A 25,437-nucleotide genomic window follows, 5' to 3' on the forward strand; every position below is an offset into this window, starting at 1 on the left:
ATGTCCAGCGGAAGCGCAGCCCTCCTGGGGACGCAGGGCACAGGAGGCACTGAGTGGCCTGGGGTTCATCCTCAGCGCTCAGCACAGCAGGGAAGGCAGGATGGAGCAGTGCCCCTGCACACAGGAGCACCAGGGTCACTGCGCAGTGTCTCCTGGACACAGACCCTGGGAGCAGCAGCTCCTGGGGAAGAGGAGGAGCCCTGGGGCAGGCCTGTGTGTCCTCTGCCTGCCTTCTGCTCACTGCCTTATTTAACAGCAGTTTGGTGGGAATTCAGGAATGAAAGAGACCAGATCTTTCTGCAAAGGACATTTCAAGGACAAGGGCAGCATCTACGCAATCAAGCACCTCTTTCACAGGAAATGCTGGGTTTCTCAATGTTCCTCTCTCGGAATCTACACAAAACAGCAGCTCTTTCTAATAGGTGTCTCCTGTGTGGGCTTTGTGTCTCTCCCCCCCACTTTTTTTTAAACTAGAAAGACAGGGCTTCTGATGTACATAATTTAACCTGCTCACCCAGACAGAGGCAAGTGAGCCAAAATTTTCCTTGACTTCTGGATGCAAATAATACAATACCCAGGTTATAAGAGACACCGATGACCCCACTCTGAGACAAGCAGGCGAGTCAGGTGGATCACTGGAGAAGGGTTGGCCACCTTCGGCCAGAGGGCCACCCCAGCCTGCCCTGTTACTGTAGATAAAGCTCCACGGAACTCGGCTTGCTCATGCGTCTCCTCATTGCCCTACGCTGTTCTCTCATCAGGAACAGAGCTGAGTAATTCTGATGGCCTGGGGTATTTACCAGCTGGCCCTTGACAGGAAAAGGCCAAGTTGTTCAACTCTCCTATAGGGAGATGGACCCAGATCAAAAAAGGTTCTTCTTTTGAACTAAAACTGAAAATAATCTGTAGAACTTCATTCGGAAGTCATTTACAAAGTGCAAATTTTAAAAAACGACTGTTCGGTTATTTGCCTAGAACTACAAATGACATTGTAATTCACTTAGGTACAGAATCTTTTATGTGGTGTGTTTTCAACTATGTCAAAAACTAAGCAAAATTGAATGCTCGCCTAGCTTAGTTCCAAGGCTCAGAAAAATGCTTAATTTCTCTGCAGTTGGTACTTGATGCTGTGTTGCTTTTGCCAGAGAGATGGGTCTGCATCCTCTTCCCGTGACTGGGAGCTTTAGTATCTACTTTAAGTCCTTGAGGTGATTATCTTATGCCTCTTAACAGTCATTATATACGTACTTATGGAATTACAGCAGCCTCTGAACCAGTCTCTCTCAAGGTCAAGGTGGGCCACCGCACTTACCAGGGACCTTCTGACTTAGTTCTACCTCCACGGACTTTCCCATCAGTAGGTTTATCCCAGGTCGCAGGTCTTGTCTCTATTTTCTTCCTTCAGTTTTCCCTCGTGGCCTATTTTGGTTCTTAAAGTTCCCTAAATTAGTGCAAAACTGTATTTACGAGTATCTACAATGACTATTGAGTAGCTAATGATTTCACTTAATGCCTTTATTCTGGTTGGTTTTTCTGCGTGAAGCACCAGTTTTCTGAAGCACAGTTTCTCACTCCAGAGCTATGCCTCTAACTTCATTCTCAATACACCCTGAGCAATGTCTGCAGGAAAGGTCTTTAAATAGTATGCATTCTCTGAATTACCAAGGTTTTTTTTTTCTTTCGCATATTAATGGGCGGACACTAAAGCAATAAAAAGATTCTTTATCACTTTTCTAAAGAGGAATGTGTCGCTGATGACAACTAATCAAATCCTGACAGCCCAGTGTCAGCCACCACCTTTCTGGGCAGGCAAATCTACACTGTCCACAGGAGACTCGGGATGACAGAGTTGGACCCTGTCACCGGGCTCCAGTCTAACCGGTGTGTCCAACGCTGTGTAGATGGCTCCGCCCAGCTGCCCGAGTCCAGACCATCCCAGCCATGTCTACTACCCTTCTCTGCTTCCCGTTCTACTTATAATCCACGTGGGTTCCTTACCTAGAAATGCACCAAGACCCTCAGCTTTGAGAACAGTTCTTAGAGGCTTGAAAGCCAGTACTCCAGTTCCGTGGGCATCTAAGATCAGCTTCTGGAGTGCCGCAGGGTCCCATCCTCTGCTGGCTCCCTCTAGCTGTCATGGCCCACCTCTATATCCTTGGATTCCTCGTGTGCATGGAATAGTGGGGGCTTCACGGCAACACCCAACAACACAGTCCACTTGGTACCTACCCTACTGCTCAACCCCATACAGAGCATTAGTCTTTCATTAGACACCATCAGCAGCAGCGTGTTCTTGTCGGGGAACCCACAGGACAGACCCTGGGCAGTCTGTCAGCACCGTGCCTACAGCTGTTGAAAGGCCATTCTCCCCAGCCAAGCCTTCCCCACCATGGGGGTGGGGGTTGAAATAAAGCAGAAGCAAACCCAGAGGAAGACACTGCCCCTCTGGGGACGGGATTCTCACATGGTTTTTGGAACCAGGTAAATATAAACCTACAAGGAGAGAGCTCGGACCAAACCCAACATTTAACAAAAAAGTGCTCTCAGACAGAAAAGTTAATGGAGAAATGTTCTCTAACAATGACTGACAAAAATCATAGCTTCACTGTTGCTAGACCCCGAAGCCACAGGCAGGCAGTTCCCAGGGTGAGAACACTCAGCCTCCAGTATGCTGAAGGCCCAGAGAGAAACCAGCCAACCAGCCCCACAGAGAAAAAGTGCACTTCTGCACAGATACCTGTGATTTTCCACTTTGGGAAAAAAAAATTGTGCTTATGTGTGCCCCCAAATATATTTTAAATGGCTAGTTTTAAAAGGTCAGTATTGTACTATATGATTTTTAAATTATTGGATACTTCAAACTATCGAACTATTAACAATATTCTAGGACTTATAAACTTCTGCAGATTTCAAATTAAGTGACAGTAACTACTGGAAATTTCATTTTAAGTCCACGAAATCATATTTTGAAAAGTATATATATGTCAAAGCAAAATAAATAAATAAAACAAAAATTTAAACAGCCTAACCCAGTTTGTAAATTAAGCTAATCAATCAAACAGTTGTGTCCAATTTTCCAAAATCTTACCCTGCAATTTACCAAATAGAGTTGCTCTACTTTTGAATCAACTCAGGGGTAATTCCACACATCTGGTATTTACACACAGCCCCCTCCCCTTTCTCTCTACAATCAGCACCACTTTCTCCTTCCAGAATGGTATAGTAGGAAAAATGGTTGGCTGGTTTGTACAGTGGATTAAACCCAGAGCTTCTCATGGAAGACAAGGGTTCCACTACTGAGCTTTTTGAGACAGGGTCTTGCTAAGTTCCTCAGGCTGGCCTCAAACTGTGATCCTCCTGCCTCAGCCTCCAAAGTAGCTGGGATTACAGGCGTGAACCACAGCTTGGCTTTAGTATCAGAGCTGGGTCTGAACACTAGCTCCAAAACTTACTGGCCATCACACACTAGCCTGATAGGTTTTGGTTTTTTTTTTTTCCCCCCTCTGGTTCTCAGGTTCCTCAGGTCAAAAGGGACTAATAATATCTATTCAACAGGGTTGTGGAGGAAGTGGGTTTAAGTGAGATGATATATTTAAAATTCCTAGAGTACACTCTGGGCTGTCTCAGCAATCTTGCTCAGCATGCTTGCAGTTTACAAAACCACTTCACATATGCGGGTCTTGTTCCGTTCCATCGCACCACTGTGAACTACTGCAGAAATGCGACTTCACTCTTTTTAACTGATAGGTGCCCGAGGACTCGGGGGTGAGGGGGACAGTTTTTCTAAAGCCCACTGACAAGTGCACAGGAAACCCCAGCCCTTTGGGCACAAGGCTCCTTCCACTTCATGCAACAGCAAATTCAAGAGCAAATGTCTATTTCCTAGCTAAGTGCAGCAGAGGATGACTCTCTTCTGGTTAATTCCCCTATCTTTCTCCTCTATCTGCTTTTCAGTGGCATAGTACAAACGTGCTGTCTGGCACAGCATTACGCTTGAGAAAATCAGAGTCAACCCGAGATTGACTCCTAGCCACAGAGACGAGGCATGAGGCCACAAGGGTGTGCTTGCCCATGCTCCGTATGTCTGTCCCCCAAAGAAACCAAGTCATGGTTTCCCTGCCTGGATTTGCTGCAGACAGACTGAATTCTTAAAAGAATTATTTTTTGAGCATTTGAATGTCATTGATATAATTTTTTGCTTCCGCAAAGAAGCAGAGCCATGGTGGATGCTTGGCAAACACAGGGCCAGCTACTAAGACTGCCCGGCACTGCATGACACCCCATTACGGAGCCAGGAGAATGGGCAGCCAACGTCTTCGCGTCCCTCCCCATCTTCCACACCCACACTTTGTACTGGTTGCTGTTCCTTCAAGTTGCATGGCTCAAGGAGGTCTCCCAGGCACTTAGGAAGAAAGGTACAGGGCTAGGCAGGAAGGGCCAGGCCTCCAGACACATCCCCCTCGTGCCCAGAAGGGCCTAGGCCTTCATTTCTAATATTCAGCTAAAAATAATGCTTGGAATCTGGTTTCAAGAGAAAAGAAGCTTGGGGAAGAAAAATCATAAGCATGTAAAATATGTTAATATCCTGGCAACCTTAATAAGGCATGAGTATTTCCAAAGGCTATTTCCATAAGAGAGCAAGATGCAAACTGCATGAGCCTTTAATTAAGAGTTTTAGGTGACTTTTTTTTCCCCCCTGGATTTAAGCAACGTAATAGTCAAATCTGTTACATGATTTTAGCATCCTCACTGACAGGGTCTCAAGATGATGATAATCACATAAAAAAGCAATGTCGGCCATAGAACTAAATATTTGAGACTTCATCACTTACTGATCTCTAACATCTAACACTAACTACATAATAGAAATGAAGTAATAAAATTTAAACTAAGACTACCATTATTCTCAATAAGTAGTTTTGCAATTTTGACCAAATTTCTGAAAAATACAAAGTAATTAAAACCCTGTTTCCCTGGAGGTGAGCATCAACACTGGGCCTAGGAAAGGTGTGCACCTACAGACACTCAAGCAAAACCAAAAGAAAAGGCAAAGCAACCAAGACAGAGTGGAAAGGGATATTTGTTAAAGCCTCAGCCTTATATCTAAGTGACCTAAATCCTCCTTGGGTTACTGGTTTGATAGTGGGTCTTGCCAACTCAGCACTCCCATATTAAAGCTTCCTATTCAAGTCCTCCATAGTCGAGTGAGAGGAGAGCAGAGAAGCTCAGCACCCTCCTGATGTCTAGAAGCACCAAGCCAGGGTGGCCAGGCTGGTCTCCTCTCTGATGACCCTTGATCTTGCAATCGAGTGAACCATGAAGGTAAGGGTTTCTAGAATATTCCAAAGCTAGATGAGGCGTGAGATGCAGAAAGATGCAGGACTCCTCAAATCATCCGACATTAGTAGTTTCTAAGCCTCTAGCTATGAAATTCCCAGTCATGCCAATGCCAGACCAGAACCATCTAAGCAGTTACACATCCCAGAGCTTCCTCATCTGACTGCTGTTTTCCGAGAACACTAGAGAACCTGGGTGGCAGCGAAGAAACAGAGAACTCAACAACTCAGCGGGCAGCGAGTCCTGCAGGAAGAGAGATGCACAGGTAGCTGAAGAAGCAACAGAGGAGGTGGTGACAACAAGGATGAAACGGAGCACTTGAGCCACCTACCTCCAGCGTTTCCTTTCCCCGTTTCAGTGACAGAGTTTTTTGCTGCCCTGGTCTCTGTGGTTACCAAGAGCAGCAGGACTCTGACACACCGGAAGTCTTCACCTCAGCCATCGGAGGTGGAGAAAAGACCACAGTGTGCTCCTGCAGGGAGCAATCCCATCCCAGGCAGGGTGTTTCCCGACCTCTCCCCCCCAACCCCTATCTCCAAACACAGTGCCACAGGAGTCGACTCACAGCCCAGACTCTAGAGGAAACTGCCAAATGACTCAGAACAATTGCTCAGAACTTACTTTTTTTACAAAAGTGAAAGCAGCTACATTGCGGGGCTGGGACCTTATTAAAAGGTGGGAATCTGCCCTGAGTCACCAAAGGCACAAAAGCAGCCTGGGGACACAAACAGCCTCACTCAGTCTGCACCCTCCAGGTGTCCCCGGCCTGCTACATGCACAAGACTATTTCAAGAAGGGATCAGGACGCCTGGTCCAGGGTGCCGAAGGGTGCTCCACCCAGGCAGGCCGAGCGGAGGAGTTTAAAGAACACATAACGTGATCCCACCCCTCCCTCTCTTGGACAACACTGAAGATGAGGTGAGATTCAAGGTACCCAAATAGTAGCAAGCCAAAATTAGATCCTAACTATCATTGTAACTCTTATCCCTCAAAAGAAAAGGAGGCCGAGTGGCTGAGGAGCTTCTCGTGATGCCCTTGGATGAGACCTGGGAGCCAGCACTGCCTAAGCACCCCCGAAGAGGAGTGCATGTATAAACCACCTCTCCTAGCCCATCAGACCACCAGACGGCTGCTTATTTTACCAAAGAGGTCTATAAATTTTAGGCTTGGGATCAGCATTTATAATCTTGCTCCCCTTCTCCCCCTAAAATCATTTTTTTTTTGTTTTTTACCAATTACAGAAAACAAAACCTTTTTAAATGCAAAAGCAATGGCACATAATGTTGCATTAGTGTCAACAATCTGGAGATGTCCAATCACCACCACGGATGTAATCGTTTCTGGTCTCAACCTGATCATTTATTTGCCATCTAGGGGTTGTTTTATGTTTAACACCCCTCAATGTCTCTTAGCATATTAAAAAAAGAAAAGCCTTAATAGTTAAACCCACCCAACCAATTAGTCTTGAAAAACCAAAATTCAAGATGCAACTGGACTAAACAAACACAGTGCTTCTCATTGTAGGTACTTGATCATTGATTCTGCAATGTCAATAATACTAAGTCAAGACCAAGGATGGATGATTCAGACATTTACTCAAAGTCAGGATTATGAACCCAGAGCTCATAGATTTCTAAATGGGAAATCCCTGGACAAATGTCATGAGACTGATAACCTCCATGGAATTGCATGCAACTTTTTTTAACATATGAATAAGTGCAATTTTTTGGAGATTCATAGCTTTCATGAATTCATAGCTTTCATTTATAGCTTTTAAATAATTCTATATTGGTCTGCTCCAAATAATTTCCTAAACAAGAAAAAATGCAAACAGCAGAGAGATAAGTATCTTGACCTTTTACCATTACCTTAAAAATCCTGCACCAGCCAGGCACATGGCACAGCCTCCCAACAGCTCCGGAGGCTGAGGCAGGAGGATCTTGAGTTCAAAGCCAACCTCAGCAAATTGGTGAGGCCCTAAGTAACTCAGTGAGACTTTGTCTCAAAAACAAAATACAGAGAAGGGCTGGAGATGGTTAAGCACCCTTGAGTTCAATCCTCAGTACCAAAAAAAAAAAAACAAACAACAACTCTACACAAACCTCAGGGGTTTCAACTTTGGTGAACTGCATGAAGAACAATAGATGATCAGTGCTATTTTAATAGGGTAAGTTTTTTCTTTCTTTCTTCTAAGCAGCTTTCCTTCTTTTTGAGGACAAAAAGTAACATTAAGGGGCCGGGGCTGTGTCTAGTGATAGAGCGCTTGCCTAGCATGTGTAAGGCACTGGGTTCGATGCTAAGCACCACATAAAAATAAATAAATAAAATAAAGGTATCGTGTCCATCTACAACTATAAAAATACTAAAAAGAAAAACAAGGGGCTGGGGTTGTGGCTCAGTGGTACAGCGCTCGCCCAGCATGCCTGAGGCACTGGGTTCGACTCTCAGCACCACATAAATATAGATATTGTGTCCACCTAAAACTAAAAAATAAAAATTAAAAAAAAAAAAATGAACATCAAGGAAAACACTACATTAGATCAGGTGTCTGGGCAGAAGACAGACAGGAAAAGGCATCAGAGCAAGGCAGAGGTGCTGACCCACTAGAGGTGTGATGGTTTATCCAAGGACCACAAAGTGATTATCAGTGTAAGACTTAGGGCCAAAACCCATGTGCTCTCCCTGCGTCCACCCTCTGTCCAGATGGCTTCCCCTAAGAATATACGGGAACATGCAAATGGAATTCATACCAAGATTAGGATTTGGCTGAAAAATTCAAACTCTGGCACATGCCTGTAGTCCCAGCAGCTTGGGAGGCTGAGAGGCAGGAGGATCACAAGTTCAAAGTCAGCCTCAGCAACTGAGCAAGACCCTAAGCAACTTAGTGAGACCTTGTCTCAAAATAAAAAGTGGAAAGTGCTAGGGATGTGGTTCAGTGGCTAAGTGCCTCTGGGTTTAACCCCTGGTAGGAAACAAATAAGTAAATCAAACTCCCTGCTTTCTTCTCTCCCCAAAAGTAAAATTATACTGAAGTTTCCATAACTGTCTGTCTATGACCCAGGAAGTCTAGAAAGGAAAGAGATTATAAATACCAGGCGAGGGCTTGGACAATGAAGGGTGGAGGAGAGGAAGGACACAGGGAATGTGCATACAATCCCTCTTGATGCTCATGCAGATGTGCCACCATGAAAGGGGAATGTCACGGAGCCCAGTCTGGAGGCCCCACTCCTCCTGGGTACAGGGAGCTGGCTGGCTACTCTTTGAACTGAACCTTTGACAGGCTTAGAAAGGATGAATGCATCCCTCTCGGTCTCAGATAGGATGGGAGCGAAACTACTGTCCTTGCTACTCCCCAGGAAAGAGCAAGGAGGACCCTGCATCAGCAATCAATGTGGCACGAGACTGCCCTGTCCATGAATTGTGCTTCTCTGCTGGGTCGGGTCAAAGCTTGTGTCCTCCTCTCTGGGAGTCTCCAGTCACTTTCCTGTTAGTCATCCTTCCAGCACGGGGAGGAGAGGGTGTAATTATCCCTTCAGCCTCCGGCTGGCTTGACAGCGACTTAATTCCAGAGCCAGGGCTCCACCTGACAAGCCCTGATCCTGCAGCCCACCCCTCGGTGACTCACACCGGCTCCCCAGGCCGTCTCTTTGCAACTTCCCCTTGTTTTCTCCTCCTTCACTCTGATCTGAAGATGATCCTCAGGAACAACCGATTCTCCCCCCACCCCACCCCCAAGAAAAACAGGATGACAGGGAAAGTCTGGAGAAGACTAAGAAAGCAGGGGCTGGAGCAAGACGGGGGGACACTGGAGGCAATGAACAGAGGAGGGGAACGGTGGAGGAGATGGTCCCGTCAAAGCACCCACCCTGGGCCTGGGATGGGAAGGGGAAGGCGGAGATGCAGGACCTGGGGGTCCTTCCAAATTCACCGCATCAGGGCCTCACCCTGCGCTCCGATGAGAGGTCTGAAAAGCCGGGAAGGGTACAGGAGCACCAGGTCCCCCAGAGTCAGTGCTCTGGGCTTCCTGCCAGCTCCCCAAGCTCCGGAGTCCCTGCCTTTCAGATGCTCTGCTTCCCAAACCACAAGCTCCACATTAAATACAGAAGGGACACACCTTTCCACAGTGACTTGCAAACTCACAGCCCGGAGGCCACCCAACCCTAGCCCAGGTCTCAACTTTGAGAAGCCACCTGAGTGTCTGAGTTTTAAGACTGCGAGCAGTCATCAGGCAACATCCAGGGGGTGGCAATGCCCAAGTGTCTGGCGCCTGCTGGCCCTTTCTTCTGTCCACACGCTTGGCAAAGGGAATTGGAGCCATTGCAGGGCAGGGGCAGCGACATAACTAGCAAGAAAAGTCATGAGCAAGACTTCTTCCCCCTGCCTTCCCATCAAATCCCTCCTTCTCCAGGATGAGCTCGCCGCTCCCCAAATGCTTTCCAAGCAGCCACCTTCCCAGGATGTCCGTTCAGAATCCTTCCAACTTCACCACGTTGGGTGCATTCACCCTGCTCTCCAGCGAGAGGCCTCAGGAGCTGGAGGGGGTGAAGGAGCACCGGGCCCCCCAAAGAGGCAGGAAGAAAAGTCAGGAGCTGCTGGTTCAAGCACTCTGGTCCTCAGGCCTCCGGACACTTCCAGCGCCCTGTTCACTCACTCCCAGGCCCTCCCCAGCTCCCTGCACTGGAATTTGGGGTTATTCTCTTTCTTTCTTTTTTTTTTTTTCTGCATTTTGATAGATGAGTGATATCTGCAACCCTGGTGCACATAGTGTGTATGTGATCCTTGATACAAAGCAGGACGGGACTCCTGGTTCCCTCCACATGCCAGCCCATCCTGCCACACCCAGCACAGGAGTAGCATCTGCCTGGCACATCAAGGTCAAACCCAGAAGAATAGGACATTAATGTCCTGTGTAGGAAGGTGAGAAAACAAATCCAACTAACTACAGCGAGATTAATGCCCTTCAGAGTCCAATGAAAACCCGGCACAGACTCTTGAAGCAGGTCCACAGCCTGCCACCAGGTCCTTCCAAAAGGAAGTATGGCAGACGGGTGCACCAGGTACAAAACTCAGCCCAACACTGTTCCTTGTCAAGACTGTGTCCTCCCAGCCCTCCTCCACAAGGGGAGGAGTGTGCAGGACCCCAGGGGCCAGCAGCACCCCCAGGCTTCCTGAGCACCTCAGTAGTCATGGACTCCACGGCCGAAGGAGGAGGCAGGACTCACACACAGAGCTGTTACTCAATCATGTTCAACTACCCTTCAGAAAAGCTCATCCGTTCATGCCACCATACCCGAGGAAAATTCACTACGAAGCCAGCAGGCCTTATCCTCATACAGATGACAAAGAGCCAAAGACCCATTCCTAAGACCCTGGCCTCCAAGTCTTTCCATCTCATGAGGCAGTTCAGGATGATTTCCACTTACACTAACTCCAAGAAGACCGGGTGGCAGCTAAGACACTTAAGTCATGTGGTCAGATTCATTTCAGTGACATCCTGTTAGCATGCTTATCTGACACTGAATCTCCCAGGTGACGAGGCCGCTGGTTGAATGGAGGGGGAAGGCACTCAAAAAACGGGTCCATGGAGATGTTCAGGAGACGGTGACTTATAACTTCATCACCTAAAAGCCGGGTAACTTGCCCGGTCACACAGTGGTAAATCCAGGCAGACAAATTCAGGTTTCCAACCAGACTCAAGACCTCCCCAAAACACTACTGCCTGCAAAGAAAGACTGCCTGGGATTACATCATCAAGCAAGATGGTCACGCTACCAGAGGGCATCACATCCCAAGTCATCTTTCAGGAGCAAAGCATTTGCTCAGAGAACGCTCTCCCCATCCATTCAAATAGGAATTAGATCCAATAACTGGAATTCAGAAATAGATATGAATAGTTTTAAGAAACTAAATATGATGATATTAATCTATCAATGGACAGTCATATAGAAAGACTACCGTTTATAAATAAATTATATTTTTAATTTGCCTTTTTAACAAGAAACATCTTACACCCCCAGAAAACCATGAAATAATGCAGGAAACTCAAAGAAAGGTACATACATGGAAGTGCTGGAAAACTAACCATGTAGTCCAATAATCTTTTCCTATTCTTTTAGCTTCTTATATATGCAATCCCTTCCAAGTAATTCATGTAAAAGCCTGAAAAGGTTGGGCTAAGTGGGTGGGCAGGAGTTAAATATTAAATGCCAGTTACGTTCACACTGTGTACAAAAAAACCTAACCATTAGTGTGCATTCTTTTCTTCTACCTTGAAAAAATAAACAGGACAAAATATAACTTAAACATGATTAACTTGCAAAGAGCACAACACACGGTTGTCATGCTGTATATCTCCAGATTCTCAATGCTCTGTTCTATCAACACAACGCCTACAATCTGCAAAAATAATCACTGCCAAAGCTACACGAGGTGATTACATAAAATTCTTCTAAAAAGCTGCAAAATTATTTAATCGGGAAGAACTAAATGAAAAACTCTGCTTACCTTGTAGAAAACGGGCTTCATCTTTGCGGATTTTCTTTCACAGCATTAAGCCCAGTGCAAGTGTGGGCTATGCTCCCCAGATTTTACAAGCAGAAAATTATTTGCTACCAGTGAATTCTTCCTTTCTCTCTTTTCAAACACATTACACAGAGTAAATATGTTCCTAGTCTTTTCTGATAATCTGTCTCTGACAAAACAATTTCTGAGATCAATTCAAAGACCTAAGAATGAGAAGGGGAAAAGTTGACCACGCCACAGAACTAGTGTACAAAAGAAAGTTCTCGTACCGTCCGCCATCGAGAGAGCTCAGAGATTACTGCCGGAATACCTTGTGGAAGGAAAACAGTGTCTTCTCATCTACATAATAGCCCGAGACATTTTTTGAGTCAAAGCAACTTTCAACGAAGAAAATCATTTAAGCATGCCCACAATTGGATCAGAATCTACACCCAAGAAAACCCACACCCTCCTTTACTTACATGCTGTACATAAAAGAGACAAGTTCAAAGGAAACTGCTCCCTCTGAGAGAAAGGATCACATCCAAGTCGGCTGCAGGGAGACGTGTCAGGCACGTCCTCTCCCCCTCTCATCCCCAGGCAATGAAAGGAAAAAAATCCCAAACTGTTCCTCCCAGTCACATCCACGAGGACATCCTAGCACCACCGCCCTCTTCCTCCAAAGCAGCCAAAGCAGGGACTGGGGAAGGCTCGCCCTCTTCCTCTAGATGCCCACCCCACACTGTGAGCCTGCCTGCCTGGAGAGGCACCAGGTTACGGCAGACGTGGAGACGGCAGAACCACCAAGTGCTACGTCTTCAGAGCCAGTGCCAAGTCCGTGGGGGGACTGCTTCACACACCTTGAATTCCCACGACAAACCCAAAACTCTTTCAACCCCCTCGCCTGAAGAAAAGTTGTTTATTCCTTTCAAACTCCCAACTATTACAATAGCATATGCTAATTGCTAACAATACTGGGGGGGGGAATCCCCCACCCAGGAGAGGCTGACAGGGTCACACAAAGAGCGGTGACAGTAATAGGCACCCTTAAGGAGAGAGAAGGCAATCAATTATGAACCATTTGCAGAAATTGCCGGGCTGTCAAAAGCCCCGGTTACAGCTGTGCTTCATCAAGCCAGGCTTCGTTTGATTTTCAATGGAAATTATTCCTTATTATCGAGTCTAGAATACTTGTTAGTAAAATATCCCAAATGGCCCAGGTTCAACCAGAGTCTAATCTGAAAAGAAGTTAATGACCCTGAGAAGAACCAGGAGCAGGGGCAGGACTTCTCCTTCAGAGCGACCCTGTCCTGCGGGCACCTTATAGAGGACAGTGCCTGGGGGCATCCTGAGGATCTGCTCCCCGACATTGGGCATCAAGACACTCCCAGCCACCATGTTAAACAGAAGAGGACTGCTTTCAGACACAACAGTGTCCCTAGGAGGTTAGAAAGGTGTAGAAGAACATATTTTATCATTAAATTTGAAACATACTTTTCATTTATATCCATCTCAATTATTATTATTGGTGCCATTTGATTCTTTTTCCCTAAGAAACAAGGAACACATCAACCACTCAGCATTTCCCTAAGTATGTTAATATTTGAAAATTCAGGAAGGTGATTACCATACACTTGAGAGGAATTTTGCAGCAAATGATTAACCTATTCACACAGGCTGAGTGTCCCCAATCCAAAAAATCTAACATCCAATATGCTACAAAGTCCAAAACGTTTTGTGCACGACATGATACCCCGAATGGAAAATCGCACAAATGACTTCATGTGGGGGGGGGGTGCCGTCAAAACATAAGCACCCTAAAAACACGGCATAAAATCACCTCCAGCAGCTGTGTATAAGGTGCATATGAAACAGAAGAATTTCACATTTAGAATTGGGTCCCAGCCCCCAAGATGCCTCAAACATATAGTGCAAATATTTAAAATTTGAAAAAAGTCTGAAATCCAAATTCTTTTGGTGTCTGGAATTCTGGATAGGGGATAGTTAACTGGTACTCTCCTTCAATAGGTTCTCTCTCCTGTGTTCTTTGGTAGGTATAAAGGTATGCATGAATGCATGTATTTGCACACTCCCTTCACCATGAGTAACAATGGAGATGAGAGCTCAGATCACCCTAATTCCAACCTGACCACAGCTTTCACTGCTCTTCTAAATTCCTAACTGATGCTCCCAGGTTGACTTTATAACTGCTATATCTTCCGCAGCCACTGTCATTGGATAGTTGGAAATAGCCTTAACATGCTAACTTTCCACATATCTATTTTATTGAATCTTAAAATACAACAAATTTGGGGTGGGGAATTAATTTCCTTCTTAAGAACTTCAATGTGTAACTCAAGCAGATTATCACAGAGAGAAAATCATTATCCTTGATGGCGCTAAGTGATTTCCCCCAGCTGCCATGCTGTGCCCGTGCCTCCTGGGCATACTTGCTTTAAATAGAGCACCTCACTTCATGAGTGTTTCAGGAATGTTTGCTTTCTTAAAAAAAATAATAATAAGGCAAAGAAACTTATCTATTTCATGCTCTAGGAGCAACGGCTTCATAAAAAAATATTGATGAATATTTGCTATAATATTGGTTTCTAAAAGTAAAAAACCCACCAGAGATAGAACAGGAATAATACTAAAAATGCTGATGGACTTCAGTTTAGGAGGAGAAATTGCATCCTGGGGCCATGAGCAGACCCTGAGGAGTTGGCAGGGAAGGGTAGAGAGCTATGGCAGGAGGCAGGCAGGGAATGGAGGAAAGGGGAAGGGAAGAGAGGAGTGGACACCAGGGAGTGACCACTCTGAAGGTGCAGGCTCTCACCTGATGTGCCCTTCATAGTGGACATCATTATCCACAAAGGGCGTGCCACATGGCTCAGCCATGGAGACTGCCACCCAGGGGCTGGCTCCTGGAGTTGGTCTAAACCCGAATGGCATGCAGTCCCACTTTAGTTTTTACTTAAATTCCTGCTGTCATGGTTTAGATGTTGATGCAGGAGTGTTCAGAGGTGAGGCGGTTCACCCTAGTTTGAGTGGACTGACTGGAGGTAACTGCAGGCAGGTGGGGCGTGGCTGGAGGAGGTGGGTCACTGGGGGGCGTGGGATGGAGGGGTTCACCTTCCCTGTGGCCAGCCCCCTTTCCCTCCCTCTCTCTGCTTCCTGGCCACCATGAATGGTGTGGCGGGTCTCCTCCACCACATCCTTCCCCACGATGTTCTGCCTCACCTTGGTCTACACAACTGAATCTGTGAGCCAAAATAAACTTTTCCTCCTCCTAAATTGTTCTAGTCATGTATTTTGGTCAGTGATGCGAAGCCAACCTATTGCTGCTCATATTTCCTCCATTCATATTTCGTATTTAAGAGAAAAGCAACTAATACAAAACAGTTACAATTTCAAAATCGAGACTGGATTTTAAATACATCATGTCAGACCCCTTTTGAAAGTAGCCAACTACAAACAGTTAAACCTGCAGGAAAAGAAGGGACTGTAACAAGAGCCACTGGGGACGTTGAATAAACTGGACCCCTGGTAAGTGGCTGGTGGGGTGTAAGAGGGGGCAGCGCTGTGAGGACTAGTGGGACTATTCCTCAGAGCTCAGCAGAAAGGCCTCCAACCAAGCAATTCCACTTCTAGGTGTATAAGTGAAATAATGGAAAACAAGCATTTCAGCAGACATTTATGCACCACCATTCGCCACAGCCTCGCTCACCGATAACCAAATGACAGCACCAACCCAAGCACCTATCACAGATGAGTGGGCAAACAAAATGTGAGCTCTACAGGCAGCGGGATATTATCCAGTCTTCATAGGAATGAAAATCTGACACAGGCTAAAACATGGGTGAACTCAGATGCATGAAATCAGTATCAGGAAAAAGGACACACATCATTCCACTAATCTATGAGGTACCTAGAATGGGCAAATGAGAGAAGGTACGACAGAGGTTACCAAGGAGGTAGGGTAAGAGAGGATGGCGAACGACTCGTTCTTGGGCAGAGTTTCTGTGTGGATTAAAAGATGGATGATGAAGATGTTGTAAAACTGAATATGCTGAAGGCCACTGAAGTGTATGCTTGAAAATGGTGACAGTGACACATTTCATTTTATGTATTTTTTAATCAAAACAATAACACGAAAGCATTCCAAAAATGGCTTACCTTTGACCCTCCCACCACGGTGGGCAGGGCGGAGATGGGAGGGGGTCGGGGGGATGTAGAAAGGAACAGAATAGTAATTTAACATGGTTTTCGGAACACCTGAGTTTAGGACTTCCTTGTCAAAATAGCTAAGCAAAACCATCATAATGTAGGAATGGTACCGTTCGCTGCTCCCTTCAATATCATGCCAAAGTTCTGCTTAAAGATAATGGTTGGGGCTGGGGATATGGCTCAAGCGGTAGCGTGCTCGCCTGGCATGCGTGCGACCCGGGTTCGATCCTCAGCACCACATACAAACAAAGATGTTGTGTCTGCTGAAAACTAACTAACTAGATAGATAGATAGATAGATAGATAGATAGATAGATAGATAGATAGATAGATAGATAGATATTAAAAAAAAAAAAGATAATGGCTCCCATTTGTACTTAACACTTAAAAAAGTAAAAAGAAAATATATTCTTTAAGGGGAAAAATAAGTTTGTACCAGGGACAGGATGAGTCTACCTCCCCTTTTCCCATCTCAGGTAGAGGTTCACCCCGGGCTGCCTGGCTCTCGGTTTGTGATTGGGGCAGCTTACCCTGAACGTCTGCTCCATCTTCTCCCTGTGTGACGCCTGGTCCAAGGTGCCATCGGTCTGACTCCTCTTCAGACCCGTGGGGATGTCAGGAACATTGCTGAAATCTGCAGGGGAAAGTGACAAAGACATACATGACTCTGGCCACCTGCAGCCAGACAGAGTAGACTGGCTCAGGGAAAGAACACTGTCCGCAACCTAGAGGGACGCTGGCAGCAGTCCTTCACAACCCTGAGGTCTGCGCACGCACACAGCTGGCCCTCGGGAACACAGCGGGGCTCTCACGGAGGAAGCAGCATCTTCTGCTTGTTTTGGTCAAAGGTGCCCCATCAAAATAATGACTTACGGCCCTTGTCACCCTTCCCGTTGCTGTGCAAACTGTATTTCACCAACCTCTGATCTTACACAGTTTATTTGGATAAAGAATCCAACAGCAGTGACCTCTGTTGATATGCCTCTATTTTTGGCTAAGAGAGGGCAAAAATTACCAGAAATCTCTTAGAAAACTAATAGTGTAATATCATAGACACATTGCAATCCATTTCTTGCTCACCTGAAAGAATAATTTTTTAGGCATCAACCATGATTTCACCCTAAATTGAAAATATTAGACCATATCCTGTTAACTTCTAGAGGAAAGGTAAAGGGATAATTAGCAGTAGGTAGAGCACACGGCTTCCCAGGCTACAGCTACACACACCCACCTCTCCACTGTTCGAGTTGACGAATTCAACAGAGATGGAAAGACCTGCCTCTGCACAACACAGCAGAGGCTTTCCTTCAGGGCTGGCATTTGACAGGCACTCCCATTACCTAGGGGAAATCGGAAGGCTTCTGATTCCAGGCAGCTAAGCAGGAAGCCAACCAGTTGCTGGAGCCCAAAAGACATGGGCAAACTTGCAAAGAAACTGTCCAGCCTGCCTGAGGCAGGCAGTGTGGTCTCTGGAAGACCTTAAGCAGCCCTGAGAGCCCTAGGAGGTGGAAACAGATGGGTAGGGATGATACTACCCTATCCGCACTGACACTACCCATCACTCTACAGGCACTTACTTGTAAGATGGGGTGGGCGTGTCCAGAACGCATTTTAATGAGCTACACAGTTCTGCAGCTCTAATTTCTTCTTCCCTTTGCCTCTTCCAATACCCTGATCCCACCCATAAAAAGACCAGATAATCCAAGTCACACTTGAGTGATGTTAGGGTAGAGCTAAGTTAGTCTAGATAAGGCAGAGCTCATCACAAAGGCTGAGCGGTCCTGGCCTCGATGCCATACCCACGCTCTGGCAAGCAGACTGAAGCGGGTAACCAAGGCCCTCCAAAGTGACCAGCCAGCGCGCTTCTACTGCAGTCACCATGCTCTCCTGGGAGACCAACTAGACCCTTCCCAGGAGGAAAAGAGTCCTCCTTCCCGTGGGTTCAGCACAAATGCATCTTTCTGTCCACCCATCCATTCAAGCCACACTTCTTGAGCACTACCTGCTTTTCTAGGCACTGAGGCAGGTGCTGGGGACACAAAAGTAAGACAGTCTCCAAGTCTACTTCTGGGAGAGGTGGCTGGCAGAGGCAGGACGGGCAGGGTTATGAGCATGACAGAGCAACACAGATGACATGAGCAGTCTGAACGGGGACGAGCGGGGATGCTGGGCAAGAGAGTCCTCCTCCCTGGGCCTTAGAAGACGTCACCAAGAGGGGACTCCTGAATGACATCTTTAAATCTGGGGGATCTGTCTTAAAGGGGAAGATGACTTGAAGACAGGGGACAGGGGCTCTAGGAGTGGACACAGCTGGGTGAAGATGGACAGCAGAGAGCAGGCAGGACCAGGAGCTTGAGTGTGGCTGCAGCAGAGATTGGGGCAGGGAGGGGAGGCAGCCTGGGACGGCAAGACCTTGCAGACGGACAGATCGGAAAGTCACAGAAATGCTGCAGGGACAGGGACAGGATCCAAACGGACACAGACTAGAGTAATAACAAGAAAGTGAGTGCAGGCAGAGAGTTTGAGGAGGCGGATGCCATGGGTCTCCTCTTTGTCACCTATTAAGTGACACAGAAAAGAGAGGTATTGAGGGAGATGCCTGGAGAGAACCTGGAAACACTACGGCAAAGGGGCAGGGCCCTTGAAGGAGCGACCTGTCTCCACAGGGAATCTGAGGAAAGCAGGAGACTGTCACGCCAGCCGGTGCAGAACCACGTCACCTAGGTTATGGAGCCAGACCCGCAATATGGCTGCCTTTTCCTTACAAACAAGGAGCTTGGCATTTCCAAAGAGCTCACCAAGCCCAGGAGCCATGGCGCAGTCCACACACGCATTCGTTCCTGATGGAGACGGCTGTGGCACCCACTATGTCACCAGCAGGCACCAAAGGCTGGAGACACCAAGGGGAGCGAGACCTTGAGTCCCACGAAGAGTCAGGCATGGCGAGGGCATAAGGAGCTTGGGAGCCTGCAGTGCCAGATGGACGCTGGTGAAAATAGCACGGGAGATGTCACAGCAGGTGCCAGGCAAACTCTGAGTCATTCATCGAGTTTATGCACAAAACTTTGAAACTAAAATGTAGGAAACTCCCTGAGCCACTGTTTCTTACAGAGAGAGACTCATTCAGGTTCTGAAACCCGCATGCTTCAAGCAAGCAGGAGAAAAGGTGGGGCATTTACCTGGGAACAGATTTGAGACCCTTCCCGTCAGAACCCAGCACACCTAGGACAAAGGCTGAGCTACAGTCCACGAGGCTCCCCTAACATCTTCATTGCCCTCAGCTTCAGGGAGCTTTGCTGGGCTCCTCTGAGGCACGAGCCTGGGCAGGATGGCCACGGGAACCAACTCCTGGGACCCAAGAGGCAGCTCCGGACAATTTCTGATATCTCCAAGACAGAAAATTTCAAAACAGTCCACCACCCTAACTTCACAGAGGCATCTGCAGAGGCCCTGTGGTGACCAGCAATGTGCCAGAGCTGTCCTGGAGACTGACAAGGCACAGGGAGAGGCAAACTCCACAGTGCCCATGGCTGCCGACCCAGTTCCCAGAGTCTAAACTTCACCAGAACCTGCAAAAGGAGCAGGCCTGAGTGTTCTTTCTAGAGGAGAAATAAATAAGGAAAAAGTACATTCTGGAAGGATGGAAGATTAGCTATAAAAAGGGTGTAAGCTGGTAAGATCCGAATGCTTACTTACAAAGCTGATTTAAACAGGCATCCTGTCCTGGAGAGAGATGCCTACATAGCCCCACTTACATTCCACCCACATCCTGAGCATGGGCTGCTAACAGGAGTAAATATATCCTGCAAAAAAACTGGCTTCCACCTGGCAGAGCCTTCTCATCAGGATGCATATACTGTGACGTGTTCCCAGAGCTCTTCATTCCTTGGGGATAACACGAAGCATCTGCTTCCTGCCCTCCCCACACTCAGCATCATGAAGTTCCAGTGTCCAGAAACCCCCATTTATATAAACATAAACTTATTTACATACAACTGTAAACCAATTTAAAAGAAGAGAAAACCAAACTGCAAACTCAAGAGAACTATTTCTCTCTGTTAGATATACCCTTTGTCTTTCTCATCTTATTCCTTGTGGAAATTAAGTTTGGGGTGAAGTCCTGCAATTTGGAAAACCTAATAACATTTAATGTGGCCAACGAAAGCGTCTATTTGGTAGCTGACTGAGCATGGCGGCAGCGTCCTGGGTTATGGGATTAGCTCCCAAGTGGACCCACCTGTTGGATTTATCGATTCCCCCACCAGAGCTAGGCACTGAGCACCCACCAGGTGCTAGATCAGGTGCCACAATGAGCCCAGGCCCACCCATCTTTCTCATTTAATAAACAATTACTTTGTAGAGATGGATGACAGGCAGGCAGGAAGGCAGGCAGGAAAAATGAGCCCTGCGCTTCCATATAGACAACCGAGGGGGAAACACGAGGCTTTAGGCATGACACACCTCGTAATTCAGTTTCCTCTTGAACAATGCGTCAGTACCTACCCCGTTAGTGCCACTGTCACCAAGTAGCTGGCAACCTCAAATCCTTTACAATTAAAGGGCAAAACCTGTGTTGAACTAACATCCTGGGTACCGACTTTAAAATAGAAACATCAAGAGATGTTAAAGTTAAGGTCGTTTCACCCACACAGCGCGTAATCTTGAATTCAAAGTTATACAGTGACATCACTTTCAATCTAGTCTAGCGGGGGGGGGACGTGCAGGAGTGCAGGCTCTGCTGTCTACCTCCCTGCCAGATAAGAAGCATCAGTACACTCCAGGGCTAACTGACAGGCACAGGGGAGCTCCCTGGGAAGCGTGTCGTGGGGAAGCCCGGGAGAGACTTGGCTGCAGTGGTCTCCCTGCCAACATCCCACCTGCAGCCTGGAACTGTGGGCAGCTTTCATGTTTGGGCCACCTGATTGTGGCCAGCCCAGGATCCCATCTTCTGGCTGCCTCCTCCCTACTCAACTAGGTAGCAAGAGATTGGCATGAAAGTTCTTCCCAGGCCCTGGACACCACCAAGGGGCTGCCAGCAGACCCAGAGAGCCCAGGTGGTGTGCAGCTGTCCACAGCAGCAGCCAGGGATGCGCCTCCTGAGGACAGTCTCAAGGATTCTGGTCAAAAGTCTGAGAATGCCTCCTGCATCCTGGGGGCAGCAGTTATAAGAGAAATCGAGGCGATCGACTTCTGTACCAATACAAGATGAGAGAGCATTTGTGTTTTCTTCTGGGGTCAGACTTTTTGAGAAATCAAGGTTCCTAGTTGTTAGGATGCGACCGTGTCCCCCAGAACCCGTGATGAAGAGTCGGGTCAGACTTCCCTGGGATTAGGCTGCAGGCGGGATGCCAGCAGGGATGCCACCAGCACAGCACTGTCCCCAGGGTCAGTGCTGGGAGATGGGGCCTAATGAGGGGCTCCGGTGACCACATTAATGTCACTGTACAACAGGCTCTGGGGGGTGGGTCACGCCCTCCCTTCCACCTCCTGCCGTGGGGGAATGCAGAGCGCAGGCACCATCTGGATCAGAATCGCCAGACCCACCAGTGCCTCAGGGTGGGAAGTCCCCCTCCAGAGCTGCAGCCAGGGAGGTCTGCCCAGAGATCACCCGAGGTGTTTGTTACAGCAGCACGAACAGAATGAGACAGGAGCCGTGGTGTCAAGAGAAGCTCCGCGTCCCTCCGTGAACTGAGGATTCCTGGGACAGCGAGGAAAAGGCCGGGCCAGGAGAGGGGGAGAAGTTTTTTGCTTTTCCTGGTGCTGGGAATTACACCTGGGGCTTCATGCATGCTATGCACATGCTCTACCACGGACGCCCTGGAAGCTGTGTTTCAACTGTTTTTCCCATGTTTCAAGGTATATATTATAGCACACTGTTGGTCAATACTATCAGATCCAGAGCCCCCTTTTGGATACTATATGCTTATACTACCCTGAAATAAAAATCACATTTAATATAATCTACCTCTACATGTGTTTTCATTAAAACAAAATATACACACCCACAAAAAAAAATATATGCTGTCCTAGCAGTTAACACAGGGAGAAAAATATATGAAAAGTAATTTTTGATTTTATAAAATATGTGTTTCAATGTGCAAAGAACGGACCCAACCACTCCAGAACCTGTGTGGAAGTGGCCCACCGTGAACACTGAAGAGAATCCCAGCCACAGAGTCATGCTCTGTCACAGATCACCCACAGCCAGGTGTCCTGGAGGTCACCATCAGGACTCAATTTTCCAAAGAGGGGAAAACTCTATGCAAAGTTGTGAACAAAACAAAGGACATGCTTCCCTTGACTTGTTGGTCTGTTGCACTTCTAGAAAATTCAAAGCACCTTCCAGCTGTGGGGGAAGCTGGCTCTTGGCTCAGATCACTATGCACACGTATCCCCCAAACCAGACCCACAAACTTCCAAGACGTCATGTGGTTGGCAATGCCACCTTCTCTGGGACCTGCCTCTGCCTCTCCCCCTGGCCAGGGCCTCAACTTTCTCTCTGGGAGAGTCCAGTGGCATCAGAGAACCCAAAATGCACCAAAAGCACCCAGCTGAGAGCAGCAATCCACTGAGCATTAGTGTCCTTGTTCTGCAAGCAAGAGAAAGAATGCTCACTACCACAGTAAAAATACAACATCCAGACCAGCAACACATCCTGTTCAGCTGGACCTCTCATCTGAGGTTCAAAAATAGAATCATTGATTAAATCATCAATCCTTAGAACCCCCCCCCACCATGTGAAAATCAGGATACGCTTCCATAAAGAAAGTGGAAACAATTTTTAAATAATATCAAAGAAGCTAAAAGTGAATTCTAAATGGTTTAAGTTTTCAATTACATAATCCACTGTGGCATTGGTCATGCATCAGTGACTAATACTTAATTCTACTATGTTCTCACATTTAGATAACATAGTTTGTGTGAATTCTGCTCTTAATCTATTTGATTTTTCAATTTCTTAGAATTTCCACTGGGCAATTCCATAAATGAACAACTTGTAGAGAATCAAAGAAAGTTAGATCAGAAAAAAAACCTAGAAATTATTCTGATTTCTTCCTTCCTTTAAATACAAGTGCAGTTTTAAGAGAAGATAAATATCTTGCTAAATCAAAGTCCAGTTGAGGAATATCAACATTTTCTAAGAATAAATTTAAACCTCTTGTTCAGTTCTCCAAGCTTCACCCGTTGCTACAAAACTCTGCATAAATGCTCACAACATGGTTATGGTACAAAGAGCACACTGAACAGTGAGTTCCTTTGCAAAGAGGCTTAGAGCCTCCCAATTTTTAAATTTAAATGTGCAAACTGGGTGCAGTAATGCTTATTTTTAATTAATACTGATTTCCCTGAATTCTATTCATGCTCTTACTTTAAAATGCAGTGGTTGGTGACACCTTTCACTAATGACATTTGCTGCACTCTGTCACACAGGCAAAACTCTCTTATCAGTCGGCAAGACACAATGAAATAAATCTGTTTAAATGAGATCCTGGAAATAATAGATGAACTGTTCTGTGAGAGAAAAACAACTGATTTGGCCACAAAGTTAATCAAGTCCTAAACTGAACTGTTAACCAAAAGATCACCAGTTAAAATTACATCCTCCAATATAGATTAAAAATCAATCTGACCTTATCTAGGACTCTGCATTCTTCTTCTTCTTGAGGCGAGGAAACTCAAAGGAGAAGACCAAATGTCATGGTCAAGTTTGCAGAGAAGTAAATTCTATCATAGCATAAATACCATACCAGAAAAAAAAAAAAAAGGAAATTTCAAAACTCTCTCAAGTTCACTTAACCTGAGGTCACAATCCAGTTGATGATGTTCTTGACAAAGCCAGTTCTATACAAAGATACAAAGTTCAGTGAGTGCTACTGGTCTACCACATGAAAGGGTGGCCAAACAGGAATGCAGTACTGACTCATGCCACAACACGGAGGGGCCCAGACAACATCACACTAAGTTCAATTTTGGTGATAAAGGGAGGGAAATGCCAGTAGAAAATGTTTCTTAATAACAGGCCGCCGCCATGATTGGATTCACTATCTTGTGATAAATACCCTTAGAGTCAAAAGAGGAGCAGGAGCTCGGCGAGTGCCATCAGGGTAGGAATGTGCTGCCGGTCACCTCCCTGGCTGACTGCAGCATACAGCTCCTCTGAGGACCGTGGCAGAAGACTCTGGATAACACCCACATCCTTGTTCTACAGGCAGCTCTGGCTGTGACCCAGGCAGAGTATTCAGCCCCCCAAAAAGGAGAACCTCCCACTTTCCCTCATCAGGGCCCCTGTGAAAAATATAAAGCCCATGACAAAGGAGACCTTCAGCCAAGGTCTCGGTATCACCAGACACTGACACTCTCCAGAGTTGGGAGGGTCACCAAATGCCATGCTTATTATATTCAGGGGTGTATCACAGACAAGACTGTATTTCAGACACTTAAAGGATTTTAATGAAGTGGAGTTTTGGTATAAAACGCTTATGAACAACTTACTTAGAATTCTATTCAAAGATACAAGGAAAAAAAAAAAACAACAGAAAAAAGTATGCATGAGTTCCCTCTTGAGAACGTTGCTATGGGAAAAGGAAAGCTGAGCCATCCTGTTTTCAGTGAGTGCTACTGGTCTACCACATGAAAGGGTGGCCAAACAGGAATGCAGTACTGACTCATGCCACAACACGGAGGGGCCCAGACAACATCACACTAAGTGAAAGAAATCCGACCTGACAGGCCACCTACAGGACAATTCCAGGTAGACAAAATGCCTAGAATTGGCCAATCCATAGAGTAGATTTGTGGTTACCAGGAGCTAGGGGGACAGATCATTCTTCCAAAGCCAGGCACAGTGGTGCACACCTGTAATCCCAGCTTCTCAGGAGGCCAAAGCTAGAGGATCACAAGTTGGAACTCAGCCTGGGCAACTTAGTGAAGCCCTGTCACAAACGGGCTGGGAATGTAGCTCAGTGGCAGAACACTTGCCTAGCATGTGGGAGACTCAGTACAAATCCCAGTCTCTCTCACACACACACACACACACACACACACACACACACACACACACACACTGCACAACAATAAAGATAGTGAAAATATTACTACAAGCAACTCATCTTTCACCAACTATCACAAGGCAGGCAGTTCCTAACCGCCACCCCCAATCCCCAGACAAGAACGGAGATGAGATAACAAGGGCCATCATGAATTCAGTTAAATCTAAATTTGCTCTACTAAAGGGCAAATTATTAGTGGGTTTTACTCTATGTGCATTAATAGAGAAATATTTAAAAGGAGACAAAAAAAAAAAAAGACAAGGTTAAAATCCAGACATTTCCCCATGTGGAGGGAAAAGCAAGGCATTACAGGACTGTCCTTCCCC

The 25,437-nt window shown here is 46.5% G+C and overlaps 1 protein-coding gene across 5 annotated transcripts in view; it reads right to left on the reverse strand.

Annotated features, from left to right (window-relative positions):
• The window catches only part of Tiam2 (TIAM Rac1 associated GEF 2), a 117,955-nt gene that overhangs the window by 22,162 nt on the left and 70,356 nt on the right, over nt 1-25,437 (reverse strand). For 3 of the 5 annotated variants that reach the window (XM_078018846.1, XM_078018847.1, XM_078018845.1), the window contains one exon: nt 16,592-16,695. In XM_078018846.1, the coding sequence (XP_077874972.1) occupies nt 16,592-16,695 (104 nt within the window). Of the gene's footprint in view, nt 1-11,841; nt 11,861-12,320; nt 12,637-16,591; nt 16,696-25,437 lie in introns of those variants that run through there. The other 2 variants (XM_078018849.1, XM_078018848.1) reach the window with 2 other exon arrangements.

Source organism: Ictidomys tridecemlineatus, chromosome 8 (assembly GCF_052094955.1).
Source record: "Ictidomys tridecemlineatus isolate mIctTri1 chromosome 8, mIctTri1.hap1, whole genome shotgun sequence".
In the NCBI taxonomy this organism is placed as follows: domain Eukaryota; kingdom Metazoa; phylum Chordata; class Mammalia; order Rodentia; family Sciuridae; genus Ictidomys; species Ictidomys tridecemlineatus.